General features: G+C 42.5%; 1 protein-coding gene across 33 annotated transcripts in view; it reads left to right on the top strand.

Annotated features, from left to right (window-relative positions):
• The window catches only part of FHIT (fragile histidine triad diadenosine triphosphatase), a 1,561,686-nt gene that overhangs the window by 1,324,327 nt on the left and 209,702 nt on the right, over positions 1–27,657 (top strand). For all 33 annotated transcript variants that reach the window (XM_069560458.1, XM_069560461.1, XM_069560472.1 and 30 more), the window contains one exon: positions 18,082–18,150. In XM_069560458.1, the coding sequence (XP_069416559.1) occupies positions 18,082–18,150 (69 nt within the window). The remainder of the gene's footprint in view (positions 1–18,081; positions 18,151–27,657) is intronic.

The raw sequence follows: 27,657 nt of genomic DNA on the forward strand, positions 1-27,657 counted from the left end.
ATTGTTGTCAGGAAAGACTGGGGGCATCTGCCCACGCAGGATCTGATGGGGCCATGTGCCTTCATCTCCTGGGTCTCCTGCATTCCCTGCAGCAGAACCCACCTCTCATGGGCCTCATGATAGCCTGGTGGCTGCCCTGCCCCTCTGGGTCTCATGTGCTTTTTCCAGTGTCTGATAGCATGTTTTGAATCCTAATACATCACAGATTCTCAAAGTAGGCATAAAGCCAGTGAAGATTCCCAACTTTAATGGTACACACAGAACCCACAACAGGCAGCTAGACAAAATTTTAGGACAAAATAAAATACGTGACATCACAGGTGCCCTTTTGCTTGGATACAATGAAGCCAAGTATGAGCGAAACAGACAGAGACCGAAGGGGAGAGAGAGAGGTCTCTATCTGTCTCCTGCAATTTTCAGGGGAAGAAAAGGGTGAGAGGCTGCTGAGAACACTGGTGTTCTGTGTCCTTGCTATTTTGACTGGACTCTGATTTTGGCAAACCTCTAAGTTAGTTTGATTTCCCCACTGCCTACTCTTCTCCGCAGACAGCACTGTTAAGCGTAGTTGAGTTTGAACACAATCATCTTTTCCTACTGGATACACAAAAGTAAGTGCGTGCCATCACATTTATTTCTGCTATTTCTACAAAGAACTGCACCCCCTGGTTTCAAGTCCGAGAGGTGAAGAGATTCCTTCCTGTGATCTCTTGAATGTTGAGTGGGAATGCCTCCTTTCTGTTCCTCCTCCTCCTCCTATTTCACTTCATTGGTTCATTCTATGCTTGTCTACTGAGTGTCCTCTGTGTGCCATCATCACTTCAGGTCTGGAGTCACCACTATGAATATGTCAGAAAGCTTTAGAAGTAAACAAATGCAGACCGTAATTACAAGAAGGGAAAGGGGATTGTGTCATGGAGACTATGTTATGATGGGGGACTCTTTCGTATGAAGGAATGAGGGGAGTATTTGTCAGGGAGGTGCCTTAGTTCAGAGTACTGTAACAGGACACCATTGGCTGCCTGGGTGCCTTAAGCAACAGCGTGTTCCAAGGTTGTGGAGGCTGGGAAGTCTATGATAGAGGCCCCCGCAAAGCTGGTGTCTGGTGGGAGCCTGCTTGCTGGTGTGCAGATGACACCCTTCTTGTGTCCTTACATGTGGGGACAAACTTGCTTGTGTCTTTTGTAAGATCCCTGATCCTATTCACGAGGGCTCCGCTCCCCTGACCTAATTACCTCTCGAAGGCTCTCCCTCCCAGTACGGTTACATGAGGGGTTAGGGTTTCAGCATGTGAATTTTAGGGGCACACAGGCTGACAGCAGGAGGTAAGAGTGGAACAGAGGTGTAAGTGACGATAACCAGAAAAGCCGCTCAGATTGGCTGTGCGTTTCCTTATGGCGACGGGAGCTGGGCTGAGGGCTCTTTGTGCGTTATCTCATCCTCTCTGCAGCCCTTTGAAGGAGGTACGCTATGATCTGCATTTTATATGTGTGGAACCCAAGACTTACAGGTATATCCCCCTGTGTCACTCAGGCAGTGACGGTGAGAGTGGGAATGTCGTCCTAGGTCATGCGACCTTGGAACTTGTTTGTCTTAACGGTCAAGCTCCACTGCCTGAGGCTTTGTATCCCTAAGGGAGGGGCCCCCAGGTCTCTGCATTCAGTCTCCTTCCCCAGGGGGTTGAAAGCAAAGATTTTCCCGTGGTGCTTTATGGGAGCCCCAGGGCTGCTAGGAGCCAGGATATGGGTGTGCAGGGGTCTCGAATGTGTTTCCAGGAATACTTCTGTTTGCCTTCCAGGTTAGGATTCAAGTGAATACATTTTTTAAATAATGGGTTGAACTCCTGAAAAGAAAGTTGGAAGATGACTTGTTTCATGAGTATTTATTTAAATGTTTATTTTAAAATTTAGTGTTTGTGGTGAGAAGGCAGCTGTAGTAGAGGTGGGGGCTGCAGCGGCAACAGCAGTGATAGCTGCAGACCCTGATGTTGATGCTGACTCGGCTCCGAGCATGAGATGAGTCTAAGCACTTTGCAGGACTAACCCATTCAGTCCTCTCAGCCACCCCACGGGGCAGGTTCATCGTATAGAGGAGGAATCTGAGGCTCTGAGGTGGGTGGCTTCCCACAGCTTGTAATAACCGGGACCAGGCGTTAAGCTCAGGTGGTCTAGCTGTAGAATCGCTATACTGTGAATCCGTGAAACAGGATTTGGAGCCTGTCATAGACTTTACATCCCCCAGCACTTGGTTTAAAGTGAATGCTATGCCTGCTGTGCTGTAGACGTGGTGGCTGTGTGTCCGTTGTCAGCACTTGACAACGTCCACTGTATGTGGGACTTCTCATTCATTCAGTATAACCTGTGATGCTCTCTGTCGAGACTTCTTGATGGTGTATGTATGATGTTCCTTAGAATATGACCCCCAACTTTCACATCCTTGAGCCTTGCATGGCCTGCTCATGCAACTCATTTTAAGAGATGGATTGTTGGTTAATCACCTTCATGAATTAAGCCAGTGTGGGCAGTAACCAGGGCCAGACAGTGTCCTAAACCAATACAAAGAAATGTTTTTATTTTTGTACAGTAACACACAGTCAGCCATTGAATGGTCCTCTTGACCAAAAATTAATTCCAAAGGTTAAGAGGCACAGGAAAGTCATCATAAACACTTCCTCTGACCTCACCTCCTACACAGGCAGTCCTGACCTGTGCCATGAGGGAGCATTCATGCTAAATGTTCCTAAAAAGTCTCCATCACTATAAATCCTGGGTATGTGGCCAGAGTCCCGGCAAATTTAAGATGTTCTTAAAGTTCTACTGCAATTCTTTCTGTAAAGGAGGATTCAGACTGTAAATGAGGATTCACACATGAGGCAGCGTGTCTTCCATGAATGTGAACCGGGGAGACTGCAGTTAGCAAGTGTTCCATTCTGGATGCAAGAATTAAAGAAGTTTAGTCAACAGCAGGCCTCAGTCACCGAAATCATTCAGAAAAAGAAACATTATCAGTGTCCCATATTATCTAATTTCTGGGCTCTGTCTGTGGAATCATTCTGTCTCATTGAACAGTAAAGTACATTAGGAGAAAAATGAGGGATGGTTCCAGGGCTTCCCCACTGCCTATTTCCTTTTTTATTATTATTGCTTTGGTAGTATTCATCGCTTGTACCTCCAAGCTACCAGACAGGGTCCCACAAATCTCCCTGGCTCCATGTGTGGGAGCCAGGCTGAGATGATATGCAGCCCTCTGGATGCTCCCAGCAGCATTCCTTCTAAACCCAAACTGAGATGTGATTTAGGAGGGCCCTATAAAACTAGGGATCATTGGCCTAATCGGAGTCATTCATCCTGTCTTGAGCTATCAAGTCCATGCTCATGGGTTGCGGGGAGTTGGGTGGAGGCGGTTTTCCTGGTATATTTTACAATGACTACTTTGAAAAGAATCTCATTTATGAAGTTAATGCTCTCTGTAGCATATCTGGGTAGAACCCTTTCAAGAAGTAGCAGCTCCACTTAGCAGTTCTGTAGGCTGAGATTTACTCCAGCCTCAAAGAGGATGTCACTTCTAAAGCATGACTCCAAAATACATACCTGCTCGCTTGAGTGAGGAGGAAAATGTCATGCTCTAAAAGATGGTTCTGCCTAATTCTTTCTAATTCAGGAGCATTAGAGAACAAGACAGCATATGGATCAAGAGAAAAGCAGGATGTGAATAACAAAAAAAGCAGTCCAAGGGAGAAATATGATAAAATTTAGATCATGCTAAATTCTATTTATGCCGAATGTCTTATTTCGTTGAAGTCTTATGTGAAAATAGCCGTATTGAAGTGGTGGAAAACTTGAATTTTACTCATGTGAAGGAAAGATAATGTTCATTGGAAAAATTTTGCAGTAACAGTGAAAGGAGCATATAGCAAAGGAGCTTAGAACAAATGATAAAATCTTAGGAGAGGGTACATCTCCTTTTAGGAAGTTTTAGTTTCTTGCTGTAGTTCCTACTGCAAATAACAACACAATCTCATGATGCAATAGTTATTCAAAAGCTATTTGAAGCATGTAAATGAGTGTCTCCTAAGTTTAAATAAATCGTCCTGACCTCCCAAAGCAGGCTAATATGTCCTGAAGTGACAGTTGTTGCTTTAACACATTTCATCACCTCTCAGGAGAGGCCCAGTATCTGGATCTTAGCACACTGCCAAGGATCTTTGTTTCTTGATTTTTCCTGGTAACTTTTTTCCTCCTAAACAATCCAGTCTTAACTTTTGGCTAAAGAACCAATAAACAGATCTATCATTACGCTTTGGTGATTTTTTAAAGCACCTGCTTGTAAGAACAGTTTACAAAAATCATTTGAATTTTTTACCACTTGAAATGATAACACCATTAAATTATACTGTCATTTTCCTAAATAATAACTCACACTGACAGTAATGTGTGACACCATCAACTTGAAGCCCAACCTGCGATCTTGTCTGGATTTGGTTACTTCAGCGTGACCATTTGATATTCAAGTCCTGGGACTGTTTCCATATTCAGAAACGTCCCGTCTCTGGTATCCTGTTGTTGTTGTTTTTGTTGTTGTTCAGTCACTAAGTCATGTCTGACCCTTAGTGACCCCATGAACTGCAGCATGCCAGGTTTCCCTGTCCTTTACTATCTCCCGAAATTTGCTCAAACTCTTATCTATTGAGTCGGTGATGCCATCCAACCATCTCATCCTCTGTCACCCCCTTCTCCTCCTGCCCTCAGTCTTTCCCAGCATCAGGGTCTCTTCCAATGAGTCAGCTCTTTGCAACAGGTGGCAAAATTATTGGAGCTTCAGCATCAGTCCTTCCAGTGAGTATTCAGGGTAGATTTCTTGTAAGTTTGGCTGGTTTGATCCTTGCCACTTAAGGAACTCTCAAGAGTCTTCAACAGCACCACAATTTGAAAGCATCAGTTCTTTGGTGCTCAGCCTCTTTCTGGTCCAACTGTCACATCCATACATGACCACTGGAAAAACCATAGGTTTGACTCTATGGACCTTTGTCAGCAAAGCGACGTCTCTGCTTTTTAATAGGCTGTCTAGGTTTGTCATAGTTTGTCTTCCAAGGAGCAAGGATCTTTTAATTTCATGGCTGCAGCCACTGAGTGGTATCCTAGCCTTCCCTCAATGTACAGGTCGGCTTCCTGGTCCCTTTCTTAGCAGTGGAAAAGGAACTAGCACAAGCTTGCCCTTCATGACTGACCTTTCTGAATTTCTCATTCCTTTTATTTAAACCAAATATTAAAGGCAAAAACTGTACCAGTGATACCCTTGCCTAGTGAAATAATGAGGAAGCACCATCTCCATAATTACCGTGTCAGTATCTCTGGAGGGACATGAAAGCTTGTCCTGTCCCTTTAACAGGACAAGTTGCTAATCCCCTTCACATTTCCCCCCCTTTGGATGGATAATATTTCATAAAAATTTTGGCTTTGTAAAATATTCCTAAAGGGAGGCTTAAGCAATAATGCACAGATTATGGAAATGATGCTCATTAAGTAGAGGGCGAGATTCTGGAGAGCCGCAGAACTGCTTCAAAACATGTAACCTCCATTAGAGGCTTCATTTGAATGTTTATTCGTGGAGCAGTAAACGTTTATTATTATGCATTTTATTGAAACATAAATTAAAGAACTGTAATTATGTGTACAGCAAAGAGTAAAGCAATGTGCATTTGTCATGAAATGAGTAAGACAAGGAAAAATGCCATCAGTCTTTCATTTGCATCCAAATCCTTTATTGTGTACCTGACAGAAAGGCACCCAGAGGGAACAGCTCTGCAGATGAATGGTCTGATACGGTGTGTAAATAGAAAGTGCATATTCTAAGTATGCTTGCTAGCTAATAATGCATCCTAGAATTAATTTGTGAAGGTCAGAAGGTATCCAAAGAAAAGGTGGGTTTCTGCTTCTCTCTTGAGAGAGAGTCACAATGATTATTATCACAGTTAATGCTGAACAACGAATCTGTCCTCTTGACAGTCAGCTGGGTCCTGATTGTTTTCAGGATAAGCTATTTGCTTCAGACACTCAAGCATATTTGAGCAGTTTTTTAAAAGGAAGTTGGGAAGATAAGGTCTTCAAACTTACAATTTGATAAAAAGAAACTTTTCCATGGGGAAGAAAGGCATGTGCCATGCAATCAGAATGGCTCTGTGTAGACCACAGTCTTACATGTGCAGGAACTCCTAAGCAGAGGAAGAGGACCAGCGTGGTGAAGAGGATCTGAGTGTATAAGGTTACCTTTTTTCCCCTTCTTTCTTTCTTTTAAAGCAAGTGAACAGATTAAGAATACAGTCATCTCTCTACCCACCTATCTGTCCATCCATCCATGCATCTATCCATTCATTTGTCGACCCAGCTGCTCATATCCTTATCCTTCCAACAATTACATAATGTATTCTCAAAGCTAGGAATATGGGAGGAGAGGGAAATAAATAATCAGAAGGAAAGTATGGTAAAGACTCACCTAGAGGTCCAGACCAATGAAACAGAGAGAACTATAATTCTGCATATTTTGTGCTGAAAGCAGTTACTGAGGTTGATACAAAGAATCACAGGAGCCCTGGAGAGTCTGAACGTCACCCAGAAGAGGTGGCATCTGAACTGGCCCTTAAAAAGAGAGAGGAAGATAGGAGAGAAAGGAATTCCACATGGAGGGAAGACCAATTTCTAATTTTTTCTACCAAGAATATGTAAATACAACAGCTACAACGGTAACTCATAAAATACAAGGATGACAAATCCTGAAATATTCTTGTATCTCTTGAAAGTTGTTTTGCTGGAAACCTCATTAAGGTGCTTCCCTGCAAAACAGCAAACAGAATCAGTTTCACAGAGAACCTCTGACCTCCTGCCTGTGTGTCAACATGCGTTTGTGCTAAGTCATTTTCAGTCATGTCTGACTCTTAGCAACCCCATGAACTGTAGCCCGCCAGGCTCCTCTGTCTGTGAAATTCTTCAGGCAAGAACAGTGTGGGTCAACAGGAAGATTCTTACCCCTGGAAGGGTCTACCTGGGATTCCACCTGCCTTGTTGCAGGAGCATAAGCCAATGTTGTAGAAATGACCTGATTTGAAGAATATCATGGTTTTGCAGATCTTGGGTGAGTTGATCAACTTTTTTAAGAGTAATAGTTACAAGTCCTACTTTCTTTTTGATAAATAGTGTTAAGAATTTGAAGCTATTATGCCACTTTGAAAATTAGTCATGAGACAAAAGATAATATGGAATGTTTTACAAGATTGATCTCAAATATGTAAGAGAACTAGTCTCTCATGGACCTCCTCACATTCGTTCTCAGAAGCCTGAGAATGAGTAGTATTTGGGGTGGCAGGGTGATGCCTTCTGCTGGGCTGTGTGTCACTATACCACAGTGCCAATAGAGAACGTTGTACTTGGACTTTGGAGTTGAGAAAATCTATCCACTCTGCCTCCCAAGGCCTCCATTTCTTTATCTACAACTTCCTCCATTTTGCCTCATCTTTCAAGTGGAGATAAAACCAGTATTCTAATGCATAATGTTGTGTGTGTGTACTGAGTTGCTTCGGTCATGTCCAACTCTTTGCAACCTCATGGAGAGAGGAGCCTGGTGGGCTATAGTCCATGGGATTTCCTGAGCAAGAATACTGGAATGGGTAGCTATGTCCTCCTCCAGGGGATCTTCCCAACCCAGGGATCGAACTTGGGTCTCCTGCATTGGCAGGCTGATTCTTTACCATCTGAGCCACCAGGGAAGAAAATGCATAAGGTTATTGTGGATTATATGAAATATATTGATAAAGTATATAGACTAATGCTGGCATATTCCAAAGATTCAGTAAATTTTATTATTACTGTATTATACAATAGTAGTTTTGAAAATATTTTAGACAACCTGCTTCTTCTCTCAGTCAGAAGGCTTGGTTCTGCAAGGACCTTTGCTAAGAAGATTCCATTCCAAGACATCACCAACCCCAAAGAAAACCCTTGTGTTTTCTTCCTGGCTGGATTCTTCTCTACTCTGTTTGGGGAGGCCTCACCTTCTACTACTAAGCTTAAGGTCAGCATGAAAACACCACCAGCTCCTTAGTTCCAAAATAAACGTCCCTGGAAGTGCTTCTGCTCAAGGGCCTTGCGGACACCTTGACACTGTCAGCTCAGGAGTAGAAATAGTTGTCTGTCCAAAGGCGTGGGCACGGTGATGGGCTCTGGTCCTTGCGTTGGCAGGCTCCTTCCTGTAGCATATGCAGTTGCTGGGCCTGTCATGAAATAGAGAAAATGCACGGTGTTCCAGGTGCCCCAGTTGTCCCAGTCAAGCTGAGAAATTTGAAGAGAAAGTAAAAGATAAAGAACAAGTCCAGTTTCAAAAATAATAATAATAATAATGAAACCCTGAGTTTGTCGAGACCCTGTGGAGTCTCGTGGCTTAACGATTGTGTTTTTCAGCCATACATCACTGGCGGTGTTCCAATCGTGAGCTGTAATAATATATCATGAGAGGGATGGCGCTCCAATGATGTACGGGAGCAGTACATCATCTGAGCACCTGCCTTTGGTGATGCATGGCTCCAAACCACAATAAGAGTTTAAAGGAGCTTCTCCTGACCAGATAACTTTAAATTTCAAATTTTTTTTTTTACAAAGTAAGGTTTTTCCCAAGTCAAATAAAGCCAGCTGATGAAATCTGATGCTGTAGAGAGGGTCACCAAACTCTGAAAACCTGGGTATGTGACTTTTCCTTTAGCTTTTAAGCTCACGAGGTGGAAATAATTGGCAGGCTCTTCTTCAGTCCCTCCTCCACGAGAAGAGAAGCCCAGAGAACTGAACAAACATGAGCTAGTGTCAGCGCATCTATTTTGCCAATCAATTTCCCCCATCTTCCACACTGCAAGCAAGACTAGCTTTATCTTTATCACAAAGAGCTGGATCACTTGAGATGTTGCAACAGGCAGTGGGTAAACCCAGGAGAAGTTTGTTTTCTTTGTTTTAAGACTTTCCTCCTCTGAAATGTAGAACAAATAGGACAGATAAAAAGTAGATCAACTTCCTTACCCACTGCTCACACGTTCAAAACAGAACATAGGGGAAGAAAACAGCTTTTCTATCGTTTGTCTTTGTAAAGCGAAAGAAGCACTGACTGCAAGTGAGAAGGAAAAGAAAAGATGAGTGACATATGGGCCACTGACCTTGAGCAGGAAATGGGACCTATTGGCATGGTTCCGTCCCCTCTCCTGCTGTAACTATATGTTTATAAGATGGCAGTGTCACTTCTGAGAATGTATCTGCTTTGTTTAAAAACCACTCACTTTGGGGAGCAAGGAAACCACTGACAATTAAGAAAGCAGGTGCTGAAAGGACTGGTCCTCCTCTTTTTTTTTTTTTTTTAACCCTACTCCAGTAAACAGAACAAAATGAAAAATCTCCCTACTGTTTGCGTAATAGACCCAAACAGGAACAGCGAGAGACAATTAAATTTCAAGTGGCTTCTCCCCTTTTCCTTTACTAAGTGAATTAAAGGGGAGAGTGGTGGAAGAGTCACTGCCACGTGAAGAGAAGCATCTGGGCATGATGCATTAACAGAGGCTCCCTCCCTATTATCTTGCCTCTAGTACTCCTCTGGCTTCCTCCAGGAGATTCTAAGTCTCAAATTACTATAGATTCTTGGCGTCTAACCTCCTACCTCTCACCTCTCCATGACTTCCAAAGGGCAGAACATCCTCTTTTCATCAAATAGAACCACTTACTGTCTCAAAGGCTTACGTGTATAATCTACGTAATGTAAGCATTCAGCACAGATCTCCCCAAGATGTGCACCTTGGCAAGTGGATTATTTTGATATAAAGGCAGTGGAGACCTCATGGGCTCAAGAGAGACCACTTCCCCTCCTTTAACTACCTAGAAGAATTTCTTTTGGGGACTTTTTCCAGAAAAAAATTTATTACCAGAGATAAATTTTATCTAAATGCCCACTCTAGATGGCAAGGAAGATATCTAATTTGCAAATTTTGCTCTTCTTCTTATTATCCTGTGGATGACCCTCCAGTCCTTGAAATTCTTGATCCCATTCCTTAGCTCATAATAGCACATGTACCTCGTTTTACTTTTCTGTTGCTGAGCCTCTCGTATATCTGGGGTTCCCATAGGTACAATATTACATTTAGTTTTCTTCTGTTGATCTATCTGTCTTATGTCCAGTTAATTCTTAGACCAGTCAGAAGAACCTAGAAGGGTGGAAGAAAGTTTTCTTCCTCACTGACAGTAGCACAGAAAATAAATGCATCACCCACTATTCTGAATAAGCAACTGTACATAGTTCTATATATGCATTATCATATCCTCATCAAAAAATTAAGGTGAAGGAACTCTTACTGTCTCCCTTGTACTAGATGAGGAAACTAAGGCTTACAGAGAGCAGGTAAACTGTCAAAGGTCACCAAACTGGTCAAGGTGGTGGGTCTGGGATTCTAAGCCCAGTAGCGTGCATTTAGTGCTTAGTCCCTCAGTCGTGTCTGACTCTACAACCCTGTGCACTGTAGCCCACCAGACTGTCCATGGGATTTCCCAGGCACGAATACTGGTTCATTCCCTTCTCCAGGGGATCTTCTAGATCCAGGGATTGAACCTGGGTCTCCTGCATTGCAAGTGGGTTCTTTACCACTAGCACCACCTGGGAAGCCCCTAAGCCAGGTTGAGAGGATATCAGATCCCAATTTAATTATGCTCTCCTCCTTCCCACGTAAGCAACTAGTATCTGGGTGAGTGTATGCCCTGGTTTATTTGAAGAAGTCTGACTTTAGACCTGTACATATCTTGTTTGACTTATGACATGGTTACACCCCCAATAAACCCATTGTAAGTTGAAAATATCCTTAAGGTGAAAATACATTTACTACACCCCTCCAGAATATCATAGCTTAGCCAGCCTACCTTAAATATGCTCAGAACACTTACATTCAACTACAGTTGGGAAGAATCATCTAACATAAAGCCTATTTTATAACCAAGTGTGAAATAGCTCATGAATCTTATTGAATACTACACTGAAAGTGAAAACCACAATGGCTGTCTAGTACAGATGGTTGCCAATGTCTGTACCTCTAGTTTCCCCTTGTGATCGAGTAGCTGACCGGGAGCTGTGGTGTATGCCACTGCCTAGTGTCACGAGAGAATATGGAACCACATATTGACCGCTAGCCCAGGGAAAGATCAGAGTGTGGTTCCTACTGAATGCTTATTGTACTCACACCATCTTAAAGTTAGAGAACTGTAAGTAGAACCATCGAAAATCGGGGCCCATCTGTAGCTATAAACAGGCCAGTGCAGTGATGAACAATGACCCTTTCAGTCTCAGAAGCTCCCCTTTGGACAACAAACTATATCACCCTTAACCAATAGTATGTTTCACATTGGGAAACCTGATTTCTGCTGGTTTTAAGCTGTCTTATCTGCCTCTTTCCCCCCTCCAAGGAGGGAAACAGGAAAAAGGGAGAAGGGAGGAAGGCAGTTTTGAAGCGATAGCCTTCACATTCTGGTCCTCTGCTTATTGACCATTTTAATGCGTCTTCTTTGGATAAATGCCTATTCATCATTTGCTCATTCTTTATAGTTGGGATTTGTGTCTTCTGAGTTGGAACAGTTATGTATATGTTGTAGATAAAAGTCTCTTATCAGATGGATGATTCGCAGAAATTTGTTTTCTTTCATTCCATGGTTTACCTTTTCACTTTCTTAACTGTATCCTTTGAAGCACAAAGTTTTAAATTTTGGTGATGTTCACCTTCTTCCAATTTTAAGGACCCCTGTGATTACACTGGGCTGTTGTTCAGTCACTAACTCACCTCCGACTCTTTGTAACCCCAGGGACTGTAGCCTGCCACGCTCCCCTGTCCTCTGCTGTCTCCTAGAGTTTGTTCATTACACAGGGTACAGATGGATAATTCAGGGTCATTCATACTCTCCCTGTTTTAAGATCAGCTGGTTGCAATGCTAATCCTTCTGCATCCGTAATTCTCCTTTGCTATACAACTTAGTATATTCACCGGTCCTGGGATTAGGATACTGAAGGGCCCACAGTCTGCCTCCCACAGCGGTTTTTGCTTTGATTCTTTAGAATCAGACTTGCCTTCTGTGATTATTCATTGATCTGAGGGAGAGGTGTTCATACTGGGGCAATTGGTGGAGGTTGCTGGTCTCCAGTTATGCAGCAGGGTATCTCTCTGTCTGTAGTCTTGCCTGCCCTCTCCCCCACCATGACTTTATCCTTTATAACCAAATTAGAATGTATTCTGAAAAGGACAAAATGCATCCATGTGACTACACTAACCATCCTCAGGTGAGTATGGGGTAAACTAGATGCATTCAAAGGCATGGAAAGAAACACACAGGTTGTACGAAAGAGGCAGGACCTATAAAGATGTTGTTAAGGTATTAATGATCAGAGAGAGCCTACATTTGGAGGAAAAGATAAGAAAAAGGGCTTTTAAAGCTAAAATTTTCTTAAGCATATGAGCCAGGAAAGGGTGGGTCTACTTCTTGGTGAAACTATATACAGTTAATAGATTAGGGGCAAAAGACTTGATATTGACCAACTTGGCTAATCTATATTATACCTGGCATGGCTTTGAACTCGGAAGATGTGAGGTGGAAGTGGAATTTAAGATGTAACACCCTTGCTTTAAGTGATCTGAAGTCTCAGGGCGAAGGTAGATTCCATCCCCCAGGGGATGCAAGTCTGAGAGATCTTAGAAATGTGATTGAAGACATGACTGAGAAGTCAGAGCGGGCAGAGGCATCAAGAGCCCATGTTGAAGAGGGGTCCTTATATTTGGAATCAGGAGAGAAGGGTGGCCTCCTGAGATATGGTGTCACTTGTGGTAAGAGCAAATGTTCTGGCCTCTGAGGACAGACTCAGAGTCAGATATCAGCTACTGGTCACTCCCTGCAGGGGGTTGACCTCCTTGCTTAACCTCTTTGGCCTACTTTGTCTCTTGGGAATGATGATGCATTTATTAACAACCTCTGGGCAGCATTGTAAGGATTAATTGAAGTAATGATGTGAATCAACCCAGGGACTGGTATGTAGTGATCTTTCAATAAATATTAACCAAGAAATTACTACCACTAAGGATAATCATAATAATTGTAGAGACTTAAAGATTCAGGAAACTTAAACCTGTATTTCCTCCCTCCTCTACATCCACTGCCACTGATTTCTTTGCAAAACTCCTTTTCCTTAGAAAAATCATCCATGCTTCTTTATCTCCTTTTCTTCACCTTCTACTCTCTCTTAAACCCACTTCAGTTTTTTTAAATAACAACTTTTTTTTTGTAAGCTAATATATTTTATTTTTTTTATTTTTTATTTTTTAAATTTTAAAATCTTTAATTCTTACTTAATGGGAATAAAATTCACTCTGTACAATTTTGTGTTTTTCTAGTATGTTCACAAAGTTGTGCAACCATCACAACTATATAATTGCAGAATAAACTCATCCTCCCCCAAACAAACGACATGTCTGTTAGCAGTCACTCCCTATTCCCGCTGACAGCTGCTGATTTTTTTTTCTCTCTCTGCAAATTTGCCTGTTTTGGACATTTCATATAAACACAATGATACACTATCTGGCCTTTTGTGTCTGGCTTCTTTCACTTAGCATAACTCACTTAGTGAATTCTTTCTGGTACTTCATTCCTCTTTATGGCCAAATCATATTCCACTGTCTGGCTATACCACATTTCGTTTATACATTCACTACTTGATGGACACTTGGGTTCTTTTCCCTGTTTGGCTATTATGAATACTACTACTATAAACACTCATGTACAAGTTTTTCTGTGGACATGTTTTCAGATCTTTGGGGTAGGTACTTAGGAGTAGAATCCTGAATCATATGGCCACTCTATGTTTAACTTTTTGTTGTTGTTCATTCGCTAAGTCCTGTCCTACTCTTGGTGACCTCACCGACTTCAGCACGCCAGGCTTACCTGTCTTTCACTATTCCTGGAGTTTGCCCAAGTTAACTTTTTGAGGAAGTGCCAAACTATTTTCCAAAACAGTGGCGTCATTTCACAGTCCCCAAAAACAGCCTATGAATGTTCTAATTGTCCACAGTCTCATACACGCTTGTTATTTTCTCTTTTTTTTATATTGCCATGCTGTTGACTGCTAAGTGATATCTCAGTGTGGTTTTATTTTCATTTCACTAATGGCTGATGCTATTGAACATCTTACATGCTTTGTAGTTAATTTTCTGTTTTACCAGTTTCATCGAAATCAACATAGGCTTTCAACAGTGCTGACTCTGTTGATTACACTCTCCATGAAATTCCTCCTTTCATCAGTTTTGGAACTTGCCTTCTCTGGACTGGCCTCATTTGTTGCTGGATCCATAGTCTTAGCCCTACTACTTCTCTTCCCAAACTTCAAATGTTGAAGTGTTCCAGTTCTATAGCGCTGCACACTACATTTTTTGCATGACATTTATATCCCCCTGATATTAAGTTGTATATTTATTTACTTGTTTATTTTCTGCATCATCCATTGTAGTCTAGTTCTAAGGAGGCAGTGACTTTGTCTTGTTCATAACTATATCTCTGGTTTCTAGAATAACACCTGGTTCTAAATATGTTTTGCACGAATAAATGTATTAAAAAATGTAGACAGATGTTATCTGAATAAAAAACAGAGATCACCATAATTAAATAAGCTTCTGAATTGTTAATTGAACGAATTTAACCGTGTGTCTTTTGGGTGCATCTTCTCTGACAGTATACTAGTGAGTATTGTGAAATTGTAGTTGACCATGAAACATTTTTTGGTATGTAGTGCATCATAGATTTTTAAAAATGCTTTTACGCTGCAACATTTAATTAGAGGTTTTATTAGCACTTAGAAAAGTCACTTGTGATCACCAAAGCTCAACATGAATTCACTAAGAACAAATTAGGTCAAATTATCCCTGTATGTGCTGTTTGCGGGGGGCTTTATCAGAAGGGTGTTCTATTGGAAGGTGATGGCAATGGTGTTCCTTCACAACAGCAAGCTTTTGAGCTGGCTTTATCATCATTTCCCTTTTCTGAGAAGTTGAGTGGGTTGTCAGGATCTTGTGATCAATCTGTCACTTAAGAATTTGAGTCAAGCCATCAGGCTGGGTTGAGATCTATGCCCTTGGGATAAATCACCTGTATGGTGAGCTGTTTGCTTTCATCAGTGTCACAGTGAATTTAAAGTGATTACCAGTCATCAAGAGTGGCATTCCAGGACTGAGTGGTAACTGAGCCTATAGAGACAGCCCTGAACACTAAACCCAGGAGAGCAAGGTAAAGGAACTGAGGTGTGGCATGGGCCTGGACCCAGGACGTTTCCCTAAGGTAAGTTCACAACTACCTATATGTCCTTGGTGAATGGAGATGGGCATATTCCTAAGGACAAGGCCCAGAGGGTGACCAGTGAGAAGGGAGTCAGGCAAGCATTCAGTAATATGACTCCCAGAATGCAATAGGGCAGGCAAAGTAGTGAGGGACTCTGATGCCCATGTTAGCATGTTTTCAGGAGAGGAGGTCAGGAACCATATGGATCGTCTGAACCAGTGGTTCTCAAGGTATGGCCCTGGACCAGCAACATTGATATCACTGGGAGTTTGTTAGAGATGCAAAATTTAAGGGTCTAGTGATTGGTGTTTCACCAAGCCACAGATACATGCTCAGATTTGAAAACCACTAGTCATAGCAATAGAAATAAGCTTTAGCAACAGGATAACTTTAACCATGTTCCATTCAAAAAGCTTCATAAGTATATTCCCTTCTGGTATGGGAACCAACCCCTGAATGTAATTTCTACTCTATCTGCCAGTTAGAAAAATAATAAACATAACTAAAAAGTAAGAGTAATACTACTGCAGTTATGTGTATTGAGTATTGTTGCTGCTGCTACTAAGTCACTTCAGTCGTGTCTGACTCTGTGCGATCCCATAGACAGCAGCCCACCAGGCTGCCCCGTCCCTGGGATTCTCCAGGCAAGAACACTGGAGTGGGTTGCCATTTCCTTCTCCAGTGTGTGAAAGTGAAAAGTGAAAGTGAAGTCACTCAGTCATGTCCGACTCTTCGCGACCCCATGGACTGCAGCCTACCAGGCTCCTCCATCCATGAGATTTTCCAGACAAGAGTACCGGAGTGGGGTACCATTGCCTTCTCCAGTATTGAGTATTACCTATCTACTAAGCAGCAAGCTAAGGCCATGGTTAGCTGATTTGATCCCCTTAACAACGCTGTGCAGTTGAAATGGTTGCAGTCCCCATTATCTGTAATGGTACTGAGATTCAGGACTTATGAGGCAAGACCACACAAGCTAGTAGGCAGAAGTTCCAGGGGTTGCATTAGGCCCTTTGGCTAACAGAACACTGGTCTGGAATACCTGATTATTAGAAAGGCCAAGGTAGATGGTGGGTGGGTGGATGGATGGATGGAAGGAAGGAAAGAAGGCAAGGAGGACAGGAAGAGGGAAGTAGAAAAGGAAGGAAAGAGGAAAGAAGATGGAAAGGGTAGCTGCAGGCTTAGGAAGTAAAGACGGAATGAAGGACAGGCTATTTCCACGTACTATGGCATTTTGCCAGTCTTGCTATTAAGTCAACTAGCTCATGTGCGTCAGTCAGTTTCAGTGTGGGCTTATCCAGCACTGGTTCTTTCTCAGAATGTGGTTCCATGGATAGTCAGTGATAGGTTTCCCCCTTGTTGTTTTTTCTCCCCGTCTCCCACTGCTCACCTTGTCTTTGTGACTTAGGCATGTGCTCGTCCCAGGTGCTAAGGAATCCATAAATGGCTTTCTCATTAACTGGAGAATATTCTGGGAAAAACATGTGACTCTTCGGGGACCATGTGCTCAGAGGCTGTTGTGAAGCTCCTCTCTGCTTCATTCACCTTGGACGGGCTTGCTCCCTGCCTCTGCTTTAATAGCATATCATTTTCTCCTCCTCCTGCAGCAAAGCCACAGGGACACTTAATCTCACCGTCTCCAGAGGCTGTTGGGAGGCTTGGAGCCTGATCGCTGTAATCAAGAAGGGGTGGGTAGGATCAGAGACTGGGTCTGATTCTTTGTCTGCCTCTCCACATTTAAGCTTTTCCTTTTCGCATTCCTCCCCTTGGTTTGTAATGAAGGAGGGGACATAGCTCAAGGGCAGGCATAAGGTTTAACTTCAGCTGAGGTACAATAGAGGCTATTTGGAAAATAAAACTTTCAAATGGCAAGTTAGCCTTGAAGGATATATTGAATTAGATATGCAGCGCACTTTGATTCATGATCTCTGCATAATAGCATTGCTAAGTATATTACCTGGGTGCTTTAGTATACTAGAGAAATGGGCTGTTTAAAAGATTAACTTCACAGAATCTGTGTTAACTTACTGATGAAGAATGTGGGAGTAAGAGCCGGATTGGTGGGTTTCCTGCGCTGACCCTACCACTTCCGGTGGGCCCTTGACCTCTCTGAGTATAGATGCCCTCATCTGTAAAATGGAGTTCAGAGTAGAACTTTGTAGGGAGTTATTCAGATCATTAAATGAGACAAAAGCCAAGCACAGTGCTTTCTTACAGTAATTCAACACCTAATAAGTGAGAACTATTTACGTTACTATTATATGATTATTATTTGAAGTCCTGGCTCTGTAATTTAGTTCATAGTCCTTTCTACTCTCACTCATCTGCTCTTTGCTTATGCAGTTTTCTGTTAGCCAGTTCTTATTTCAGTTTCAGAGACGCCGTGGTCACCTTTGAAGACGTGCTGTCATTTCAAAGCACTGGCTAAATACATCCGAGACTGACAACTATGAATAATTCCACAGAGCCCCTAAAACACTGGCATTTCCCTCCAACTCTCATATATGCCACCATATATCCTGTCTTGTTTTTTGCCTCTCTCCTCTCTGCAGATTTCAGATATGGTTTCTGGAGATGGTAATCATCTTCCTCTGAAAAATAATCCAGCAGGGACCAATGTGGAGTAATTGGACTTCACGAGAGCATCGCTGTCAAGTCTCAAGATATATGAGGAAATAATCACATTTTATTCTTTCTCTTACTTTTTCAGCATGTTCACATCCACGTTCTTCCAAGGAAGGCTGGAGACTTTCAGAGGAATGACAGCATCTATGATGCGGTAGGTCTGCTTGCTCTGATCTTATTGTTTGATCACTGGTGCCAACAGAGTAACGAAATCAATGTGGTGAATCAGAACACTGGAGGGATGGTCTTCAATGGTATTCTACCCAGTAAGACTTGGAAAGGGGCCGTAGAGGCCAAGAAGACAAGAATGGCCACTGCAGAAACTGAAGGCAAATGAATTATAATGATTTTCTTTTTCAAATGACATCTGGCAGAAGCCAGGTGTCCTTGTGATTTCTGCCCTGCCATTTACCCGGACACTAAACTTTCGCATGGAGATACAGCCCAGAGGTTCCATGGAGGTAATTTAGAGTGCCACAATGGAAAGCAAGCAGATTGATGTATGACATTTTTTGAGTTGAATACTACATTTAGGTTTAAAACCAGTTTGAAATCCAGTTGTCTTTCCTAACAGCATTTATTCAGAGTGGACCTTTGAATTGCGGCCAGCAGAAACTAGGGTTGGTTTGAACGATAATGTTGCAGGAAGAGTGACCCCTTCCAGGGCCTGAGAGTGTGCTCTTGTCTCACAAGCAGAAGTGAATTGTCCAAGGAAACACACGTGCTAACAAAGCAAGACACTATTGGGAAGAGGCTCCTAGATGGAGAGCAGGAGGGTAAGGGAACCCAGGAGGACTGCTCTGCCATGTGACTCGCAGCCTCGGCTTTTATGGTGATGGGATTAGTTTCCGGGTTGTCTCTGGCCAATCATTCTGACTCAGAGTCCTTCTGGGTGGCCCATGCATTGCTCAGCCAAGATGGATTCCAGCCAGGAGGACTCTGGAAGGTTGGTAAGACATACAGACTGGCGTCTCCTCTCTCCTTTGGACCTTTCCTGATTTCTTCGGGTTTATGGTAGTTTGTTAGTTCCAAGTCCCTTACCAGACCTCCTGTTGTAAGGTAACTCGTGCAAGTGACTCCTGCAAGTGTCTTGCCTGGCCAGGGCAGGTGGTTTCCGTCAGTGTTTCACCTAATAAGAGTGTGACCCCTGTGTCATAAACATTTAGCAGGTAACTTATTACTTCCCTTCAAAGATGTAAATGTGACCCCCGTGTAAAGATGAACAGCAAGAGCCAGGTGATCTGCTCCTAGGACCACGTCTACATGAGAACCTTGGCATGTCTGTCTTGCTGTGTGAACTGTGCAGTCTGTAATAGATGTGTTGGCGTGAAGGAAAAAAAAAATGATTTCAGTGTAACTATTTCTTTTAGCCAGGAAAGGGCACATATGTTCCGCACATGTAAGAGCTGATCCGATGGTAGTGGGGGCCTGGAGTACTTAGTTGGGAAGGGTTCCGAGGCTGTTCTGGATGCATCAAGGAAATGTGCTGTGATAGATGAGCAGTGTCTGCCATGGGTATCAAATATGAGAGAGGAGCCATTGGTTTGACACTCCTGTTCTACCCCTTTGAGAATGATGTTTCAAGTACATTTTATAATTTTAATTGTTTGTCATGGTACTTGATCTCTAGGATGATTGGTTTCCAGTAGTCAGAACCATTTTTTTTTAATTTATAGGGGTTTTTATGCATCTTTTAAAAATATATTTGTATTTATAAGGTTTCTTTGTAGTAATTAGGTATTAAAATGGCTACCCAAACCCTGAAAATTAAGATCAAGAGGTTAACAGTTAGTAATGGGACTTATAAATTATTTATCGGGGAGTCACTGGATTCTCTGAGGTGACAAGTGAGCATGTCTAGGGCATCTCTCCCTGTCTTAGGTATCCTAGGTATCCTGTGCTTTCGAAGGGCTGCAGTCCCCCTGTGTAGGGTAGACACAGTCTAATCACCGATCCTTAAGTGCTGCTCTGTGGACCAATTGCTGCAAATCTAAGCTCTCAGGAGGCCCTATTCCCAGAGATACCAATCCAGTATATTACAGAGCCACATAAGAGTCAGTAATTGTGTGTGCATAAGAAAGTCCCCAGGAGATTCTGGCGCATGGCTAGGTTTGGGAATGTGCTTTCCTCCCAAATATATACTTTCTCAAAGCTATGTCCTGTAGTATTTTAAACTGAACTCATTCTCATTGGATGCGGAATGTATTTTGGGGGTTAGTAAGGGCTTAGTTTGAGTTGGAAGAAAATTAGAATTATGGAGTAATTATAAAAGAGATGTATTTTGAAAAAATCCAAGTACTGATCTTATTAGCATAAACTGAGGTTAATAAAATGTTGCCAAGTACAGGCTATTTTAATGAATAAATTAGCACATGATTTATATACAAGTGAATACTGCTAAAGTGGTATTAAAAGTACTTGAAAACACTGTTTTCTTAGACTGAACTGTCACCTTGAAATCTTGTTTGTATTCCAAATGTGCTTGTGACAAAAGCTGCAGGACTACCTTTCAGCCCAAGGTCAAGGTGAGCACGCAGCCTTTCTCTCCCCTCTCACACTTTTGCTCTCGTGAGCACCCTCTCCCAGGGCCCCAGCCCCACAGGTGGAGCACCTCGTGTCCCTACCTCCTACGTATTAGGAGAAGCTTCTCAGGAGAAGTAATTGCTAAAAGAGGTTTTTCTTTTTTTTTTCTCCCATTACTTGGTAAGTTATAAGTACCCAGTAAGGGCAACTGTGCTAAGAAACTTGAAGAGGTTGAACTTCGGAGACAGCCAGAGTTAGGTTCCAATTCCAGTGCCACGTACTGCTTGTGTGACATTGGACAAGTCCCTTAATCCCCTTTCCTTTAAAATGCAGATATATATAAAACATACACTTGAAAAAGTTGTTGCATGTAATATACGACGTGACTGCAGGGGTCCTCAGCCTCCAGACTGCAAACCTGTACCTCCCGTCAGATCAGTGGCAACATTAGATTAGAAATAAAGTGCACGAGAAATGGAACATGCTTGAATCATCTGGAAACCATCCCCTCCACCCACGGTCCGTGTAAAAATGGCCTTCCATGAAATTGATCCCTGATGCCGAAAAGGTTGAGGACTGCATGAAAAGTTTACTGCAGAGCCTGGTGCATACTAAGCATTTATTATTAAGTAACTGTTTCTCTTCTTATTAATGCTATTAGTTTTGTTTTGTTTTTCAAAAAAACAAAAACAGCCACAGTAGGTCAGTGGAGAACCTGGATTTGAAGCCAGGTCATTGGATGCCCCCACTGAGCACTTTTTTCAAGGGTCAGATATCCAATTTTCCCTCTGTTTTAAATCACTCATTCTGAGATTCATCTTCCTCTTTGTGCAAAAATACATCTCCAGTTTGAGTACATAATAAGATAACGTCTAGAAAGCAGCAGGAGAGGCATGAGGCATTACACAGGCGTTATTGGACGTACCGGACATTAGACTGAGTGATCTTAATCAGGAGTGATGGAGTGATGAGGGGCAGCATTCTTTATCCTGATGGCAGCACTGGCTCCAGATTATGCATCTCTCCATGAAATACAGCAAACAGACTGCCTGGGAGGGCCGGGAGTGGAGCGGGGACAGCAGGAGACGGAGCCCCATAAAGCGTAATTGTATCCCCACTGCTGCAGAAATAGAAGGTGATGCCTGCGGAAGCTCTGGATTACAAATGGGCTAGGAATGCTGCGTTCTCCCCAGGCGCTATTTGCAGAAGGATGGTGACAAATCGGAGCAGGTTCACAGAAAGGTGATGGGGATGACAGAGCCTGGAAACAGTTACCTGGGGAGTCACTGAAGGTGAAGATGTGTTGTCTGAAGAACATGTGTGGTTTGTGGAGGGAAGGCAGTGACAGGTTCCCATGTCTAAATATCTGAAGGGCTGGCAAGTAGGAAAGGTATTGAAGCTGTTTTAAATGGTTCCAGAGAGCAGATCTGGAACTCTTAGGTGTCAAGGAGGCAGTTACCAGTTCCACAGAATAGCAGGTCAAACTGATAGAAACTTCTAAACGCTTAGAGAGCCTTGCAAGGGGGTGAGCTTCCCATCACTGGGCCTATGCAAGCATGGAGGGGATGGCTGTGTTTCTTCGGGAGGACTTGTTAGTCCAGTTCTTGGATGGGCCACATGGTTCTGTGATTCCTGTTTCTACATATCTGGCTATTTGATGATTACTTCCATTTTTAGGTTACATAAGTTCTGTAACAAATAGGGTTAGGGTTAGGGTTTTTGTTGTTAGTATCACAGCATTTGGGTTGCTTGCTAATAAAAAATAGTCTTTCTTGTTCAGTTCATGGAAATATAAGCAATAACTCTTCCTTGACTTACCCGAGATTACTTGAAAGGTTAATCTTCTTCCCAGCCTCCTTTCTGGTTTCCCTTTAACTCGGCATTGCCTTTGATTTCCGTGGGCTTAGTTTGCCTCCTCGTGTGTGCTTTATTTTGCTGGTGAAGAATTTTTTAATGACAGGCTCTATGTTGCCTGCGACACATTTTTTAATGAGTCCGGATGCTATGAGGCACGCCACTCCTTCTCTGGGTCACTACTGTTGGTCTCTTACCTGACTTGCCTCACTTGTTTTCACCTGCTTGGCCCTTGAAGGCATTTGAGTTTGAAATGTCTGTGTCATGGCTCACGCCTCAAATATTACTAGTCCCCAGTACCCTCCATCCAGTCTGCGTGCCGCTTTCCGGTGACACCTGCTTCACCTCCTTGCTCCCGTGTTCGCAACGCCCTGGGTGGGTCCTTTCCCTTCAACAGTGGGTCTGCCCACGTCCCCAGTCCCTCTTCGTCTCATTCTCTCACCACTTGCTTTTGTCAAATTCTTGTTCCCACCTCAGGAATGTTGCATATATTGTTTTCTTCACCTGTGACTTCTTCCGTTTTTGTCTTCCCCTTTATGCAGCTCCCATATCTTCTACCAAGTCCAAGTACAAATATAACTTCCTCCAAGAGTCCTTTTTACTGATCCTCCTCCATCTCATCTAAGATAGCTAATCCCCTCTCCCCTCTGTAGTAAGACTGTTGTATTTCCATGCTTATTTCTTCATAACACCACACTCAAAATAACTTAGTGTGTTATTCATTGCCCACTTCTCCAACTGTGCTATCAAGCCATGGGAACAGGGACCTAATCTGATACAGAACAGGTAAAGAAATACTTGTTAAATGAATGAATACCTGAAAGAACAGGGCGTTGAAATTGAAATTCCCTACTAGTCCTTACATAATTTAAAAGACGAGAACATCTTGCTTTTCAGAAGGTCGATTTATTAATTCATAGCTACATTTGGTGAGATTCTGACATGGCGTTATCAGCCGTCTGAGGTTAATGTAATGGAACACTGATGGAATGAAGTCTGTTGACCAGAAATCAGCGTACAGAGGGCTGCAGATGGCGGCACATCCGAAGGGCTTGGTGAAGTAGTTATAAACTTGTCTGATTGCTAAGCAATGTCAAAGCTGATAAGAAACCCCCTCTCAAACCCAGACTTGCTTCTCTGTAACAAACACGTATGTGGGATTTGCTGACAACAAGCACTAAAGCTTCTTCTCCTTTCTTTCCAACCTTGATGATCATTTCTGAGTTTATCTTCATCTGCTCTTCCTCCAGCTCTCTGTCCTGAATTTTCCTTTATGCATTTTGTTCAGTAATTTGTCATCCTTATTTCAGAAGATTAGTCTCTCTTCTCTGCCTCAAAACAGTTCAAGCTCCATCCTTTCCAAGGCGAGATCTCTTGTAAAGCCCTGTCTTTGCAGTTCTCCATGCAGATCTTATTTATATGGTGCTCCTAGATCCTTTCTAGTTATTTAAATTTCCATGAAGTACATGAGACTTTCTCTGAAGTCAGTGGACCCTCCATTATCTTGACAAGTTGATGAAGATTATGATAATGACATAAATGTGTCCTTGGATAAGAGATCATGTACAGCTAATGTGGAAACACCCCTTGCTTAACGCCATGCTACATCATCTCATTAACCCAGTAAGGCTTGCCCTAGCTGTGTCCCAAATAAGCAACTCTGATAACTGTATTGGACAATTCATTAAATGTTTCTGGGTGACACTGAATGGTTGTGATTGAGCACTGTGTATAAAACCCATTACTAACTAAGCGAGTGACTATTATTAAAGCCAATGTGACTAGCAATCAGCAATTGGAAAAACTCAACCATGAATTTCATAGACAGAGCAACTGTGGGTTCAAGCATATCACGGGAAACAATTGCTTGGCTAAACACAATGCATTAGCAAAATCAATTTGCTAAAATGCAGGTCATTTGGCCCTGAGAGCTGCAGAAAACTATTATATTGCTGATAATATTTATTGTTGAACTTGGATCTCTTTCACACACCATTTGACAATGGGCTCAAAGTCCATGGGTCCCCAGTTGACTCTCCAAAAGGGAAGGAGTGTTTCATTGAGACAGTTAATTAGCTTTTTTCCTCTGGGTTCAATGATGTCCTCGTACTATAAATGTGAATTTGGTTTTTGAGAATTTCAGCTTGAAAACTTTGTTACCTCTTTCTTTTTTTTTAAATTTTAATTAATTATTTTTTTTTGGAGGCTAATTACTTTACAATATTGCATTGGTTTTGTCATACATTGACATGAATCCGCCGTGGGTGTACATGTGTTCCCCATCCTGAACTCCTCTCCCACCTCCCTCCCCATCCCATTCCTCTGGGTCATCCCAGTTCATCAGCCCCGAGCACCCTGTATCATGCATCGAACCTGGACTGGAGATTCATTTCACATATGATAATATACATGTTTCAATGCCATTCTCCCAAATCATCCCACCCTCTCCCTCTCCCTCAGAGTCCAAAAGACTGTTCTATACATCTGTGTCTCTTTTGCTGTCTTGCAGACAGGGTTATCATTACCATCTTTCTAAATTCCGTATATATGCATTAGTATACTGTATTGGTGTTTTTCTTTCAGGCTTACTTCAGTCTGTATAATCGGCTCCGGTTTCATCCACCTCATTAGAACTGATTCAAATGTATTCTTTTTAGTGGCTGAGTAATACTCCATTGTGTATATGTACCACAGCTCTCTTATCCATTCGTCTGCTGATGGACATCTAGGTTGCTTCCATGTCCTGCCTATTATAAACAGTGCTGCAATGAATATTGGGGTACACGTGTCTCAATTCTGATTTCCTCAGTGTATATGCCCAGCAGTGGGATTGCTGGGTCATATGGCAGTTCTATTTCCAGTTTTTTAAGGAATCTCCATGTTGTTCTCCATAGCGGCTGTACTAGTTTGCATTCCCAACAACAGTGTAAGAGGGTTCCTTTTTCTCCACAACCTCTCCAGCATTTATTGCTTGTGAACTTTTGGATAGCACCCATTCTGACTGGTGTGAAATGGTACCTCATTGTGGTTTTGATTTGCATTTCTCTAATACTGAGTGGCAATGCCAAAGAATGCTCAAACTACCACACAATTGCACTCATCTCACACACTAGTAAAGTAATGCTCAAAATTCTCCAAGCCAGGCTTCAGCAGTATGTGAACTGTGAACTTCCAGATGTTCAAGCTGGTTTTAGAAAAGGCAGAGGAACCAGAGATCAAATTGCCAACATCCGCTGGATCATGGAAAAAGCAAGAGAGTTCCAGAAAAACATCTATTTCTGCTTTATTGACTATGCCAAAGCCTTTGACTGAGTAGATCACAATAAACTGTGGAAAATCCTGAAAGAGATGGGAATACCAGACCACCTGACCTGCCTCTTGAGAAACATATATTCAGGTCAGTAAGCAATAGTTAGAACTGGACATGGAAAAACAGACTGGTTCCAAATAGGGAAAGGAGTATGTCAAGGCTGTATATTGTCACCCTGCTTATTTAACTTCTATGCAGAGTACGTCATGAGAAACACTGGACTGGAAGAAACACAAGCTGGAATCAAGATTGCCGGGAGAAATATCAATAACCTCAGATATGCAGATGACACCACCCTTATGGCAGAAAGTGAAGAGGAACTAAAAAGCCTCTTGATGAAAGTGAAAGAGGAGAGTGAAAAAGTTGGCTTAAAGCTCAACATTCAGAAAATTAAGATCATGGCATCCAGTCCCATCACTTCATGGGAAATAGATGGGGAAACAGTGGAAACAGTGTCAGACTTTATTTTCTTGGGCTCCAAAATCACTGCAGATGGTGACTGCAGCCATGAAATTAAAAGACGCTTACTCCTTGGAAGAAAAGTTATGACCAACCTAGATAGCATATTCAAAAGCAGAGACATTACTTTGCCGACTAAGGTCCGTCTAGTCAAGGCTATGGTTTTTCCTGTGGTCACGTATGGATGTGAGAGTTGGACTGGTAAGAAGGCTGAGTGCCAAAGAATTGATGCTTTTGAACTGTGGTGTTGGAGAAGACTCTTGAGAGTCCCTTTGCCTGCAAGGAGATCCAACCAGTCCATTCTGAAGGAGATCAGCCCTGGGATTTCTTTGGAAGGAATGATGCTAAAGCTGAAACTCCAGTACTTTGGCCACCTCATGCAAAGAGTTGACTCCTTGGAAAAGACTCTGATTCTGGGAGGGATTGAGGGCAGGAGGAGAAGGGGACGACTGAGGATGAGATGGCTGGATGGCATCACTGACTCTATGGACATGAGTCTGAGTGAACTCCAGGAGATGGTGATGGACAGGGAGGCCTGGCGTGCTGTGATTCATGGGGTCGCAAAGAGTCGGACACGACTGAGCGACTGAACTGAACTGAACACATGTGGGATGTTGAGAAGCGTGGAAGGGTATGTTGGTGGGCTGGAGGCCTCCAGAGCAAATCATGGCATCATTGGTCACTTAAGAGGAGAAAAAGAAGGAAGAAGGCAGAAGAGTAGCTGACGATGAGAGGACAAAGGTCTGCAGGATGAGCTGAAAGGCCAGCGATGCCACCTCTACGGTTTTTCCTAGAGTCAGTTTCCAGAGGACTGCTACCCTGGGGTTTTCCCAAAGCTGTTCTTCTCTCTCATTTGAATATGCTCAGCTACAAGTTAGTGAGAAATAAGCAAGAGAAAATGAAATACATGTTAGTCTTTCCCTAGTACCAAGTAAAACTACTGTGTCAAACTGTCCTACGTGCCCTCCCTCATTATTTTTTAAATAAGGCTTTGTGTGTGCCCTCCACTGGGAATGCTCTCTACAGACAGACACATTCCAGCAGAAACATATAAGGTATTTGCTAGTTAAGGTGGACGATATCTGCTCTAAGAAGTATTGTTGCCAGGGTATCTTTCTGTCTGTCTGTCTTTTTCTCACAATTCTGTTCTTAGTTATTGTTAATTGTGTCAAACTTCAGTTAATATCAAGCCTTGAAGACATCTTTGTGTTTTTTGTGGTCTTAATTAGGTTTATAATCACAGTTCTTAGCATAGCTATCAATGAACAGTCTCTTACGAGGAGTGTCCGAAAAAGTTTTGATAACTTTGAAACTCATCGCCCACTAAAGCCAACTATCAAGATCTCCCATAAGGGGACTTCCCTGTTGGTTCAAGGGCTAAGATTCCTTACTCCCAATGCTGGGAATCTGGTTTCAATCCCTGATCAGGGAACTGGATGCCGCATGCCACAACCAAGACTTGGCACAGCCAAATAAATATATAAATAAATATTTTTAATAAAGAAGTTTATTTTT

This window comes from Ovis canadensis, chromosome 19, assembly GCF_042477335.2.
Source record: "Ovis canadensis isolate MfBH-ARS-UI-01 breed Bighorn chromosome 19, ARS-UI_OviCan_v2, whole genome shotgun sequence".
In the NCBI taxonomy this organism is placed as follows: Eukaryota; Metazoa; Chordata; class Mammalia; order Artiodactyla; family Bovidae; genus Ovis; species Ovis canadensis.